The sequence below is a fragment of the Panthera uncia genome, chromosome D1, assembly GCF_023721935.1.
Source record: "Panthera uncia isolate 11264 chromosome D1, Puncia_PCG_1.0, whole genome shotgun sequence".
Taxonomy (NCBI): Eukaryota; Metazoa; Chordata; class Mammalia; order Carnivora; family Felidae; genus Panthera; species Panthera uncia.
The window spans coordinates 36431066-36446590 of record NC_064808.1 but is presented as its reverse complement, the minus strand read 5'-3'; the positions used below and the strand labels follow the sequence as shown (position 1 = coordinate 36446590).

General features: G+C 37.8%; 1 protein-coding gene across 2 annotated transcripts in view; it reads left to right on the top strand.

Annotated features, from left to right (window-relative positions):
* Positions 1 to 15525, top strand: part of NELL1 (neural EGFL like 1) — an 877100-nt gene that overhangs the window by 852901 nt on the left and 8674 nt on the right. For both annotated transcript variants that reach the window (XM_049649290.1, XM_049649281.1), the window contains one exon: positions 5047 to 5240. In XM_049649290.1, the coding sequence (XP_049505247.1) occupies positions 5047 to 5240 (194 nt within the window). The remainder of the gene's footprint in view (positions 1 to 5046; positions 5241 to 15525) is intronic.

Sequence of the window (15525 nt, the reverse complement as noted above, 5' to 3'; positions counted from 1 at the left end):
AATTCTCATCTGAGCATGGAACATTTAAATAATGAATTTACAAGGAGAAACACAAGGAAATCACAAAAAGCCATTACTTACAATAAGAAAAAACAAGTACACTTTAATGATTATAGATTTGAGTGTGGAATATTTTGCCTGATTTTTGTTTCATTGCCTCTTTGTCATTGGAGGCCTGTCAGATGATTTTGGTAAGTATCATGGGTGAATGTCTTTGTGTTTGCTCAGCAGAGAACAACAGTTGCAATATGTAAATAGGGTGCCTCCTCCCTTTGGATGCCTTGGGATATGTATAATAGATTAAGTTGGCTTTGTGCAGAGCAAACAGGTCTGTATTACCAAGAATATGAATGATGTGGGTTTCCATAATTGCTAACATCTGGCTTTCCATAAATCTGTTAAATTGCATGGAAGCTGAATTAGATTTCTGTGTCATAAGTAAAGCAATTACATGGAACTTTGTAGACAATATGGTCCTATATTCAACTGCAAAATCCTTTCATTTTGGAGCAGCAAAAGCAAATCCAGGGTTTTTTTGCGCACACTAGGTGTGTTTTAATTGAGACAGAAACACTGCCAATATGCTTACAACTTTGTAAATGAAAAAAATAATTAAATATTAGAAAAGCATGTTATAGTTGGCCATTAATTGCCAATTTAGAGAGGATTTCAGAGAAGACCTTAAGTTAAAGATTCTTTTGCAGCTACTGGTTGGAATCTTGAAATTACTCTTCCAGACATTTTCTGAAGTGCTTTGTTAATGGGCCTTCCTCTGTCCTTGTCCTCATGCATTTGACAGGAAACTGGAGTGGGGAGGGAGGAGGGAAGGTTGCCTTCCTGTTTCAGTGTGGTTACTATTTTGCCATATTTATTATACTATAAACCAGACTTATGGGCTTCCCCAGATGAAAACTTAACAATAAAATGTGTTCCCTGAAGGGGAAGGTTGTGGTTATGTCTTCTGCTTTCTGAACACCCAAGAGACCAAATTTTAGTGAAATCGGCTTTATAATAGTAATGGTCTATAAACTTCCCGGATTAAGTAAGTTAAGTGAAAACATTGTACAACCACAGTGCTTTCTATTGTACTCAGCACTGAGAAGAGAATAAGGAAAAAAGATTTAGTCCTTGTTCTCAGTGAGCTCCCTATCTATGGAGATGGATATATTAAGTGTGTAAGAGCTAAATGCAAGGATAGCATTGTATATAGAGTACAGAGTCAATAGTGACTGTTTCACAGAATGAAGAATGGTGATGCTTGATCTTGATTTTGAACATGACATAGGAATGAAGATATCATAGGAAGGGAACTGCTTACTTTGTAAATTAATTTATACACCAACCCATTCCATGCAGACTAAGAGGAAGGAGAGAAAGGAGAGGGAGAGTACTCCCATAATGAGAAAAGGCATAGAGGAAACAACATGGACTCTTTGTGGATAACCCATTGCTTTTGAACAAAAAGGGGAAGAGACAGAAGCTAACAACTGGAATGTTAGATCAAGGCTTATATGCTGGGAGCTTAAATCATCTATTATAGACATCAGAGGACGACTGAGAGATGGTAAGCAGGGGTGTGATATGGACAAATTTGCTTTTTAGAACACCAGTCCCTTGCGGAAGGTATTTAGAGCAGTCATTCTCATCTGACTGAACAGAGCCCCAATATCTGGATCCTACTTTATACACCAATTAAATCAGTCTCTAGTGGCGGTGAGCCCAGGCACCAGTACTTGTTAAGAGCTCCTCAAATGTGTCTACTGAGCCCACAATTGAAAATCATTGGATTAGAATGAGAAGTCGCTGGAGTCAGGAAGACCAGATAGGAGGCTAATGTAGTAGTCAGGGACTGGTGTGAAGATTTGAGTTAACACAGAGTTCAGAGAAATCTGAATATTTTTTATGATTCCATGTGTTATCTATCAAGTTACTCTCTATCTGTATCTCCCAGACATCCAAACTAGAGTGTATATGTGATTAGAGAAGAGTAAGACCAAATATTTTCATTGCCACTTTGAGCAAAAGCCAAGGAGTGAGAATAATGCAAACATATCAGTTTAGTATTGTTCCAAGATAGGATCTACCACCAATGTTGTCACTGCAGTGGGAGTTTAAGGAAGTGACTGATTACTATGAATTGGCATAATATTGGGAGATGCTTAATTGAGGAGGTAGGGCTTGAACTTTGTCTTAAATATCCACATTCTTTACATCAAGAAATATGTGAGTTCTTATGTTATCTACAATTTTTAAAAGACCAGAAATTCATTGGGTATTGTTTTAAACAGGGGATAAATAAGTGTCAGAGAGGCTAAATAATGTGACCAAGGACATACAGTGATATGTAAAATGCCTTTTATGTAGTAAGCACTCAATTAAATTGAGAACTTGTTTTCAAACATGGGTCGCCTGACTCCCACATCCAATGCCACTCTTAATTGAGAAGAGTTAGAAGAAGAAGACTTGGGAGACAAGAAAGGTTTCCAGGTAGGAGCACCATATGGTCAAATGTGTGGAGAATAGCATGGACACAATGGAACAGTAAAGACATAACTGAGGTCAGATTGTAGTTGACTGGGAATCTGGGTATTGTAATTTGGGTTCATTTCCACAGTTTTTAAAGGAGGAATCATGGGGTGCCTGGGTGGTTCAGTCGGTTAAGTGTCTGACTGGCTCAGGTCATGATCTCATGGTTTGTGAATTCCAACCCCTCATCGAGCTCTCTGCTGTCAATGCAGAGCCTGCTTCAGATCCTCCAACCCCCTCTCTCTCTCTGCCCCTCCCCTGCTTGTGTGCTTGTCTGTCTCAAAATAAATAAATAAACTTAGCAACAACAACAAAAGAGGAATCGTTGTTAATTAACTAAATGTCTTGACCGAGACTACATTTAATGAGACAAAGACAAAAATAAATCTTGGAATAAAGTATTTGAACTCCGTAACATTTTCCACTTTGTACCTTTACTGTGAAGACAAATTTTCCAACAGTGCATGCAGTCAGTAATAGAAGATAGGTCATTTATTTCTCATTATTTTTAAGTCAGAGTAGTTGCAAAATTATAGAAAACTTTGAGTAATTATGTAATTCTCAGAATTTCAAGTAAGGATACTAAAGAGGATCCATATAAGATCTTATGCTTGGAAGTGGGTTGCAATATCTAGAGGGTTAATAGTTGAAAGTAGATAAAACCACAGAACATTCTAGTATTCTGAAAGATGACTCTAGACCTTGAGTTGGTTCAGAAAAGAGCTCTAGAGCATGCGTTAGAAGGCCCAGGATACCACCTTTGCTTCAACATGGTACTAGATGTGTGACCACTTATTCATCTCTGTGCCTTAGTTTCTTATTTTGTAAAACGAAAGTAACTATTTCCGTCTTTGCAATTATATGACATAATTCCTGGAAAAGCTTCAAAAAACGTTGACACACTATATAAGTATAAAGCACTAACAGTAAATATATATTATGCCTTTAAGCACTATTGCTTTGAGTACTTTAGGAGAAAATGCCACTTAGAATTATTTTTTCTTTAATTTAGCTCATAACCCTTAACCAAATGCCCACAACCTATACATATTTAACATGAAATTTAGGAAGTAGAGTAAGTTAATTCATACTGTTCTTTTTTTTTTTACGTTTGTTTATTTTTGAAAGAGAGAGTCGGGGGGAGGGGCAGAGATTAGGGAACAGAGGATTTGAAGTGGGCTCTGAACTGACAGCAGAAACCCCAATACGGGACTTGAACTCACAAACCGTGAGATCATGACCTGAGCCTAAGTCGGACGCTTAACCAACTGAGCCACCCAAGCACCCCAATCTATAATGTTCTTATTTTAACTTACTATAGGGATTAAACTTCCTGATCAGATGCCTAACAATAGTTATCTATATGTTCTTCTAGTGTTTCTCCTTGTCACCTACATAAGGACAATGTCTTAAATGTCATTGTTAACATTTATAATACCTAGTGTTCAAAAAAACCTTGTGCACAGAAGGATCATCTGAAGGATATTTGAAGGACATAGCACTAGATTGACCAGTGGAGTACAAGACTATGATAAACCAATGACTGATATCTTTAAATCGTGTAAAGATTGTCACAAATAAGAAAACTCAAGTTGACTTTTCTTGAGTGGTCTAAGAACTAGCACCAATAAGTAGGAGTTCTAGGAAAATATATTTTATTTCATTTAAGGAAGACATTTCTAAAAGAGTTATCCGATGGAATTGGCTGCCTTTTGAAGTAATAGATTGCCCACTGGGAAGAGGCTCAATCCAGGACTGGACAGCTATGTGTTTGAGATGTTAAGGTCACTCAAGCTTTGAATGTCTGGAAAAGCTGACTGGATTTTTGCTTTCCCTCCATATTTAGCTGTCATTCAAGAACCGTAAAATATATGTGTGTCTTCCATCCTCATCCATGCTATATGTACCATAGCTCTAAGATGTTTTTTTCTGGGGACAAAAATGCTTCTGACCATTAGGATGGAGAGGATTTGATTAGGCAAGGCAACTACCAAGAATTAGTCCCTCTTCTTTCACACTTGGCCCCAGGATCTGGGGGAGTCTGATTGGTTCAAGGTTGCCCTAATTGCCCACTTATTCCTACTCAGTGGATGATCTATTCACACCTTTTCTAAAAGACCCAGATCTGTATAGGGTGCATCCCCACTGTTAATGAATTAGGACTATTTATGGCCTCTAGATGGTACAGCTCTCAAGAATATCCTAAAACTGGATTAGAGCTGCTACTGGATAATTTAGTAATTGGAGTCCAACAGCTGCAGGTTTGAGTATGAGACCTGCCACCTATTAGCTATATGACCGTAGGCATGCTATTTCATTTCTATGAGCCTCAGCTTCATTATTTGCAAAATATAGGAACAGATTTTCCTACACAGAGCTGTTTTGCAGAGTAAATGAGATAATGCATGTGAACAGCTTGGCACAAAGTAAATGCTCAGTAATATTAATGCTATTGTAAATGACTATTTTCTAATCACAATCTTGGCTAAATTGTAAAGCTCTGTGCCTTCTTTATTGCAGACATTGATGAATGTGCCTTAAGAACCCATACCTGTTGGAATGATTCTGCCTGCATCAACCTGGCAGGGGGTTTTGACTGCCTCTGTCCCTCTGGGCCCTCCTGCTCTGGTGACTGCCCTCATGAAGGAGGACTGAAGCGCAATGGACAAGTGTGGACCTTGAAAGAAGACAGGTGCTCTGTCTGTTCCTGCAAGGTGAGACTAATACAGTGCGGCAGGAATTGTAACTGTTCTTTTCCTCCCTTCACTCTTCTCTTCCACCCCACCTCTTTCCCCCAGGTGTTGACTTGCTGGTCTCCTGTAGTTTCTGAAAAGTCTTCTCTCATTCTAATCCATGCTACAGCTAATGATGATGCTGAGTGGCAGGCAAACCTGTTTTGAATTGATCATGCCATTAGTGAGAAGTGAGGTGTGCAGTTGAGAAGAGACTGCAGAGCACAGGGGGAGTAGGGCAGAGAAACCAATGTTGGTGCTCCCACCGAGAGCCCGCAGTGCCTTTCAGGTTGGTTGGGTGAGAGATTTAATGAGCTCTCATTCCACACTTACACAGACTTGCTGATTAAAACTACTCTTTGCCTGAAATGATCACCTGCATGAACTTGCTTATTTTTGTGGTAACATCATCCAGAAAAGCAAGGCACATAGGCTTGCTTCCAGCGGTCAGAGATAGGTGGACCTCTGTTCTGAACAAATGGAAATGATAGTATGAGACCTTCTGATAAATGATGTCTTCTTTCCGTTCTCACTGATGGGCTGGCTATTCCTTACATTAAGTTGTTTGGAAGTGAGTTTAATGTTTATGAAAATAAGCCTGTCATCCCCCGGTTTTAGCTTTATGCTTTGCAAAATGGGCCTATTAAAATGTTTGATTTCCTTGTGCTTTATTTTTTCTTTTGTTGATCTTGCTTATTCATTTTCCTTTGAAACTGCTTTACTGTAGCTCTTGCATTGTATTTTTATGTCTGTGGATGGGACTTTTTAATCTTGGGCTTTATGGGCATGGGAACCACAAGAAATGACTTGTTTAGTAGTCTCTTAGGGAGCTGGTGTCCTGATAAATTCAGAGAGCTCCCTGGGAATAGAGTGGAAATGAACCTTCATTCACCTGTCGTCAAGTCTACCACACCTCCAAAGGACCTGGGAGCACCCACTTAGGAGAGCTACATTACCAAGTGTTTAGATCATTACTCCATCATGCTCACTTTTTACCTTATACATGCATCTGGTTCAACACATCCAAACACAGGTCCAGTGACCCCATTTACTGAGCACCTCCTCTGTTCCAAGCACCCTGTAATTTAAAAACAACATCACACTTAATTCTTATAGCACAGCTTTGAAAGATAAAGTTTCTGAGTTTTAGGGCAAGTAATGTACCCTAAATATCACAATACATAAATATCCAAGCTGGGACTTGAATTCTAGTAGTTTGCCCCAAATTTCATAGTTTTCTTATTCTGCCACAAGTCCTATAACTCTCCACAGATGATATCTGCTTATGTATTTAAAACTGATTAAATAGGCAATCTAGCCTGATTGAGCTCAAACTGTAACCTTAGTACTATATTAGTGACACAAAGGGCAAAGTTTTTAACAGAAAGAAAAGCTTGTTGTGGTTTAAAATAGTTGAGAAAGGTATATAGAAAAGGTTGGCAGTTAGGTCTCCATTCAGCCAGCAAAACAAGAAGGAATTCCTTTATTAGTGCTTTTCTAGAAAATATTGTTTTTCCCAAACTTACGAGGATGATCACAACCTGACCTGGAAATCCTTTTTAGGATTTGCAGAGCCCCAGTCTCTGGAATCAATAAGAGATTTTTGTTGAGTCTTGAGTACTGTGTGAAACCAAAATATCTTTTTCAGTTTTTGTTTTATTTAGGCCCATGGGAGGGAAGTTAGCAACCATTAAAACTTCCCAAAGTTTCATTAATTAATTATGCTAATAATCCAAGCAATATAAGTTGATTTATTCTGCTTTGACTCTGTAAACTCTTGCCAAAGTCAGAGGATTAGACTGAAATTCCACAAAAAAATGAACAATCCTTGTAACCTTATATTGTTAATGTAATGGCACCTCTATCACCACCCCACCACCTTATGAATAAAATACAAGGAAGATTTCCTGCTTTCTTTGTTTTCCAATTGCATTTATTACTCATTAATAGCATAGCTTCCAAGAACTTGTGGAAGGAGAGGACAGCTTTGATTTAGGAGATAAATTAAAGGGGTACCTGAGTGGCTTGGTGAGTTAAGTGTCCATCCGACCCTTGGTTTTGACTCAAATCATAATCTCAGTTTGTGAGCTTGAGCTCTGCATTGGATTCTGTGCTGACAGCAAAGAGCCTGTTTGAGATTCTCTCTCTCCCTCTCTGAACTGCCTCCCTAGCCCCGCTCAACTCTCATGTACTCTCTCTCTCTCTCAAAAGAAATAAAACTTTTTTTAAAAAAAGAAGCTAAGTTAAAAAAAGCTCTAAAAAGTTCTTTAAAAAAGAAACTAAATTAAAAACCCTAAATCAAATTCTGTAGATCATTCTCAAAAAAATGAATTTGTGGCCCTGCTTTTTTCTATTATTTGCATCTAGAAGTATTTTAATCCAATTTCATAACCAGTATGAACTTATGAGCATAAGTTATGCTCCAACACATAAGCATCCAAATGGACTATAATGGCATCACCATCTTTGAGGCTAAGAAGTCAAGACTGAGACAGAAATACAGGCTGTTAAACTATACTCTTGTTTTCAAATTCAAATAAGACTAAATCACATAATAGCAGAACTATACAAGCCAGCAAAGGGTCAAGGTTTACTATTCAAAGAAGCAGAGTCAAAGCAGTCTACGGATTCAGGGAAGTCCCTAGTATTTTTCATAAAACTAGAACAAATAACCCTAAAATTTTTGTGGAACCACAAAAGACCCCAAACAGCCAAAGCAAACTTGAGAAAGAACACAGCTGGAGGTATCACAATCCCAGATTTCAGATACACCATAAAGCTACATTGATCAAAACAGTGTGGTACTTGCACAGAAACAGACATAGGTCATTGGAACAGAATAGAGAGACCAGAAATGTATCCACACTCATATGGTCAGTTAACCTACAACAAAGGTGGCAGTCTCTTCAATAAATTATGTTGAGAAAATCGCACAGCTACATGCAAAAGAGTGAAACTGGATCACTTCCTTACACTTACATACAAATATAACTTGAAATGGATTAAAGAACGAAATAGGAGACCTGAAGCCATAAAATTCCTAAAAGAACATATAGGCACTAATTTCTTTGCCATCAGCCTTAGCAATATTTTTCTAGACATGTCTCCTCATGCTAAAGGAAACAAAAGCAAAAATAAACTATTAGGATTGTAACAAATAAAAGCCTTTGGCACAAAAAAGGAAACCAGCAATAAAATGGAAAGGTCTACTGAATGAGAGAAGATATTGCAAATAATATATCTGATAGAGATAATATCATAATATATAAAGAACTGATACTGATCACCAAAAATAATCTGATTAAAAATGGGCAAATATCTGAATAGACATTTTCCAAATAGGACATACAGATGGACAGTAGGCACATGAAAAGATGCTCAGCATCATTAATCATCAGGGAAATGCAAATCAAAACCACAATGAGATATCACATCATACCAGTAAGAATGGCCAGTATCAAAGAGACGAGAAATAACAAATGTTGTCAAGGATATGAAGAAAAGGAAACCCTTCTGTACTCTTGGTCAGGATGTATATTGGTGCAACCACTGTGGAAGTTACTCAAAAATTAAAAATAGAAATACCGTATAATCCAGTAATTCTACTGGGTATTTACCCAAAGAAAATGAAAATGCTAAGTTGGAAATACATATGCACTCCTGTATTTATTGCCACATTATTTAATGTAGCCAAGATATGGAAGCAAACCAAGTGTCCACGGATAGACGAATGGGTAAAGAAGATTTGGTATACATATGCATGTATGAAATGTTGGAATATTACCCAACCATGAAAAAGAATGAAATCTGGCCATTTACAACTACATGGGTGGACCTGGAGAGTATTAGGCTAAGTCAAATAAAGATAAATACCATATGATTTAACTCATGTGGGATCTGGAAAAAAAAATGAACAAAAAAAGAAACCTCATAATAAAGAGAACTGATGGTTGCTAGAGGAGAGGGGGTTGAGCAGATGGGTGAAATTAGAGATAGAGATTAAGAGGTGTAAACTAGTTATAAAATAAATAACATGGAAATGAAAAGTAGAGCATAGGGAATATAGTCAATAATATGGTGATAATATGATATGGTGACAGATGATGACTATACTTATTGTGGTGAGAGTATTGAGTAATGTATAGAATTATAAAATCACTATGTTGTACACCTGAAACTAATATATTATTGTATGTCAACTATACTTCAATTAGGAATTTTAAAAATGCTCAGGTGATCAGGAGAAAAAGTGGCAGCATCATGAAATTCTCAGGCAGTTTCAGAAAGAGCCACCTTCATTCAATGATGACCAGAAAGAAAACAAACAAACAAACATGGGAGTTAGGCATAGATATTACAAAAATGGGAGTGTGGAGTACAAATTAAGAATACGTACTTGAACAAAATTAGATCATACATGTGAAGAAACATTTAGATAAAACTTCTTTAGACCCTCAAAGAAATTAAAGCAAGAATTCCAACAAGATAGACAAAAAGGCAAGAGCATTAAACGAGAAGGAGAAGGAAAGCGGCTCCTGGAGAATGAATTGAGGGGAAAATCTCTGCACTATGAAGACTACCTCAGAAGCTTTTTGGAATCAAACCAGTACTGCTGCCACAGAGATGAGGGGGGAAAACCCACTAAGTATGAAAGGGAAAGGTGGAGAAGAAATATGATTATGTGACAGATATGGAAGCTGACAGTAATGATTTAACACATAGTGGGTTTTCCAAGAGAACACAACAAATGCAACAAAACCAATTTCATAGATAAAAGAGAAGGATGACTGATTTGTACACCAAAAGGATTCTCTTACTATAACAAGACCAATCAGTGTAAAGCCATCAGGACCAGTACTAGTGCCATAAGCATCAGGACAGCATAAGGTCAGCGTATCCTGGGAAATTTCAGGTTGGCTTCAGACTTTCCTCCGAAACTCCAGATGCCAAAAGACAGTGGAAAAATTATTTGCAGACTATGGTAGGGAAAGTCTTTGAGCTAGGCACTCACAAATACTTCTTACATTGTAGGCTTTAGTTGATGGAATACATATTAAAAGAAGAATCAAAGAATGTAGGACTATGAAGAGAAAAAAACTATACAAGCCAGATGTCAGAAGCCACTCAATCTCATACACGACCAGTGTTGTCATATCATAAAGAGATTAATAACTTCTTTATGATGCTTCAAAATTGTCTTTCAAAGAGAGACTATAAATGAAATGTGTCCTGGCATGCTAAAGGTGAAATTGGTGCATTTTTCCCTAGATTATATTAGCCACTAAATTAAAGTGCTTTTATCTTCTTATTTTGACCCAGTGTTTATATTATCCAAGGACAATAAGCCTCTTTAGATAGTATTCAAAATAAATACTCTGCTATATGATTCCTGTATTATACTTGGAAGATGGAATATCATCTCCCTCATTTAGACTTAGAAGAAAGTTGAATTTAAACCTAGACAAAGCCAGAAATCAACCTTTTTCACTCTACTCTTATTCCTGGGTTCTTTTCTCTTCCCTTAAACTCCTTGGAATATGCAACTTCAAGGCATTCCACCAGGAATGAGAAGAACTGGATTCTATTCCAGGCATTGCTAGTAATTGGCTTCGTGACCCTGAGCAAACAACTTAGCATCAGAGCCTTTTTCTTCAGCTGTACAATTGGCTGGATGATATCAGAAGTTCTTTCTGTCTCTAAAATTCTGTAAGTCTGGAAACTGCTAGTGACATTTATGCCCTCAGTATTTCTCTCTCACCCTTTCCAAAATGTTTTAGTTTGTGGCTTAGTATCATTATTCATATAGACCTTTCAAATCCTTTCCAGGATTTTCTTTTGTTTCTTGCCAGCAGCTGGCATTTCTACATTTACTTTACAATAAGTATTATGTATACATTTCTTTGCATATTATACATTGAAATAGGATTAGTATGTCATCATGTACAAATTATTCTTTCAAATTCTCTACAATACAAAGAGTGATAATTTGGGTCAATTTCATATTTGAGGGTTTAAATATTTAAATGGTTTAAAAGTAACCCGGATTTCACAACATTGCATTTTTCCACAAGGTTTTCAGCTATTCTAACACCTGCTTAAAAATGTCAGGCACTTCAGGATGTCTGAATATCACTATAGAGCTGAGTACACCAGCATTAGTCTTTTGAGTCCACTAATTTTATGTATATAACAGTAGGAATTTTTCTTAAAACATAAGTTTTACATGGAAAGGTTCAAACCTATGCTGAATATTTATTGCTTTTGTATTCTGTCATCTAATTGTGTTATTTTATATATTTTAAATATGAAATACAGCATGAAAATTATAATGTTAAATTATTTTAAGTATATTTATTTATTTTGAGAGAGAGAGAGCAGGGGAGGGGCAGAAAGAGGGAGAGAGAGGATTTCAAGCACAGAGCCTGATGTGGGGCTTGAACTCACAACCATTTTACCATGATCTGAGCCAAAATCAAGAGACAGATGCTTAACCAACTGAGCCACCCAGACACCCTGAAAATTATTATATTGAATCACTATTATATTATTAATATTATGTTAATATGATAAATATTCAACAGAAAGTATTGATAAATACTAGAAAAAATGGTAAACTCGGAGTGAAATCTTTCAAATTCTTTCCCTAGTTTTTGGCTCTCTATATCATTTTTTTTTAATATTATATTTGAGAGAGAGAGAGAGAGAGTCAGTGAGTGAGTGGGGGAAGGGCAGAGAGAGACAGGACAGAATCTGAAGCAGGCTCCAGGCTCGGAGCTGTCAGCATAGAGCCCAAAACAAGACTCAAACTCAAGAACTGTGAGATGATGACCTGAAATGAAGTCAGACACTTAACCGACTGAGCCACCCAGGTGCCCCTGGTTCAATATATAATTTATGGTCAGGCTTACCAAGACAAGAAAAAGATAAAGAACCTGCAATAAATAATTAGGACATCCATGAAAAAGGACATTTAAATAGGTACTATTGAATGATAGTACATAGTATAGCCCAAATAATTTCTCCTGTAACTTAGCCACATATTATCTGAAGTTCTGATAAGATTTAGAAAAGTTAATATGATTTATAAAGGACACATGGAAATTAAGACAACTGGTGGGGAAGAGAGGGTAGGGGGAACAATGTTATTGGATAATTCTGTATAGATACGGTTTGGCAATTTCTTCCTCAGCCCCAGGATCTTCCTTCTGTCCTAAGCATGGAGGTAGAAATGAGGGAACATTTCTTATAAGTATCTGCTCATACTTTGAAAACAACCTCATGAAGTAAATATTATTATTACTTTACAGAAGAAACAAGAAACTCAAGTTTCACACAAGTAAGTGGTGGCAGTAGACCTGAAACCGAGATATCCATGACAAAATTCCAAGGTGTCTAGTTAGAGAAATGGGTTCCCAGCCTTATTGCTCCACATGGGTGTGGTTCTGTGAACTCTGCAAGATTCTTTATGTTTCTGAGCCATGTTTTTATCAGTAAGACTGGGTTAATATCTGCAGACACATTTGCTGTGAGAGTGAATTAAGATCAAGATAAATTTGAAGTACCTAGCTCAGAGACTTGCAGAGAGCTGTCTCTCCATGACTAATCACTTACCAAAGAAGACTCAAAGTTCTTTTAAAGGCCTCTTTCCCCCTTGAGAGTCAGTACACCAGGTTAGCTACTAGTGTTTCATGCCAATTGAAAAAGAAGTCTTGAAACATGTCCACAACTTAATGGAGTTCGGCAATAACAGTAGGCCCAAATGGATTTGGGATTTTTAGATGCCATGTGCTTCCTTAACAGTGACAGTAATTTTATGCATCTTTAGACCACTTAGTTGATTAGGCCCAGAAAGATTGCTAAATTGCTTGGAACCCATGTTCTTCTAGCATTATCCAGACCACAGAGTGAAAAATGGTGGTCTCTTTGGGCTTGACCTCTAAATCTTAGTTATATCCCAGTTTCTTTTCACAGATACCCATCTGTGGCTCTTCCATTCATAAATTTGTCCAGAGCCTTAGGAGACATCTTTATTTTCTACCTGTGCTACATGGGAAGATAGAGAGGTCTCAGGTTTTTAACTTCTTGGAAACTGCAGCATTTTAGTATGAGTGGTCATATTATATTGTTGGTTATGGAGATGAATAGACAAATAGATACACAGTCACCTGACATGCCCTTGTAGTCATGAATGATTTGTTATAGGGACATGGAAAAGGGAAGTATTATTGTATTCTAGGAGGATGCAGAAAGGAATAAGGAAAGATGTCACAGAGGAAGTGACCTTTGAGTGAGACCTTCAAGGATGAGAAATTTAGCCAAGTAGAGATGTGGGGAAAGTGAATCCCAAGCAGAGGGAATAGCAAGAACAAAGATGCAGAAACATTGCATGTGTTAAGGAAAATATGAAGTAAATGGTGGGCTTAGAATATCAGAAAAAAAGAAGAGTATGGGAGGGGGATAACTGATAATAAGCTGAGAGAGAAAGGTTACAGATAGAGCCAGACAGTGGAATTCAGACTTTATTCTGTGGGCAGCAGAGTATCATGAGTGACTTTTTGTTGAGGATTGGCATGGCCCAACCAAAGTCTGATCGACAGCACAGTAGAAGGACTGAGGAGATCCAAACTAAATGGAGAGGTACCATTTAGACTGAATTGAAGGTTCAGGAGAGTAAAGATGAGAACCCGAAGGAGGGTTAGAGACAGAAGATCACATGAAAGATAACACTGAAATTAAGTCATGGGTCTTGATAAATGATAATGTCAGTCACTCACTCTCTGTGGCCATGTGTGCCCTCATTCTGTGGGCAGAAGCTCCAGAGTGGCATATTTGCAACTTAGCTGCCCCATTTTCCTGGGTCAAAAGTGTTCCGGTGCCAATGATCAGAGAAGGAGCCAGGGTTGCAAGTTAGGCTTGCATTTATTCCTACACCTTCATCTACTTCTAGTAGTAACTGGAAAATCCAGTGGGAGAAAACAAGCTGTGAAGACCAGATTTTATTTCTGTGCTGCCTGCAGGATTGTTTTGTTTTGTTCATTTTCTTAGTTGAAAAGTGAATAACATTCATCCTTTAACTAAATGTAGTACTAGAGATGGATAGGGAAATAGATACCATAAATAACCACTTGCGCTCTGCAAGTGGAGGGCCAAATTCCTGTGGCAACACAGAAGAAGGGTAAAGTGGAGAGGATCTTTGCCATGAGATTGTCTGGAATGATGACCACGTGACCTGGCCTTATACAAGCCTTTGCTCAGAAACTGAGGAAGGTGACCAGATTAGGGAAACCTAAGGGGTTCCTGTGTTTCCTTCAGGCAAGAAGAAAGCCCTGTCTGCAAGGAGCTGACAATAAAATAACCCTGCCGTTCTCCCTGTGGCACCCATTCGTAGAGTGAAGAACAGGGATGATCAGCTTGTGCCTGGGGCCAGGGTAGAGGTTAGCTTTCTGAAATCCTGCAGTTTACTCCTAAAAATGCTTTGCTTTGCTTTGCTTTGCTTTGCTTTGCTCTCTAAACCTAACCAGTGACATTGTCAATACCTTCCTCTCTAGGGTGTTCTTGATGGAAGGAGTTGGCTGTGCCAGCCCTAAAATTGTGCTTCCTTTTCTTTGAAACATGAACAAATTGGCAAGTTTAGTTCACCCTCAAAACTCTAGGGGTCCTGTCAAGGAACAGGGTCGTCTTTTCTGTTATCCTCACTTAATACTTCTACTGCATGTAGTTCCAAATCCTGCCTTTTCATTGCTTTGTTTCTCCATCAGAGGTGTCAAACTCTTCCTTGGACCAGAATCCCCTGGAGGGTTTGTGAAACTTTGATCACTGACTCTACCCCATAGACTTTCTTGTTTGGTGAGTCTGGGTTTGGGCACAACAATTTGCATTTCTAAGTAGTTCCCAGGAGATTCTAATGCTGCTTGTCAGAGGACCACATTTGAGAACCATTGCCTCAAGAATCCTTCTGATTTGAGTTGTGTGAAGTCCTTTTATCCTACCCTTTAGCATATTGGAACATCATTGCTATGAATGTCTGGAGTGAGGTCTGGTTCCTGTTTTGTCATTAATTTGCTCTGTGAGAGAAGTGCTTTCCCCTCTCTGGACCTGATTTCCTCTTCATTAAAATGAGACATTTGGAATCAATGACTGTTAAGAGTTTTATTAGAGAAGTGCTAATTAGAGAGGGCTGGTTGTGTGGTGTAACCTGAAGCCAAATTAATATTTTGTAAAGACTGGATATCACAACACAAAAATTTGTATGTGAGAAGGTAGAATA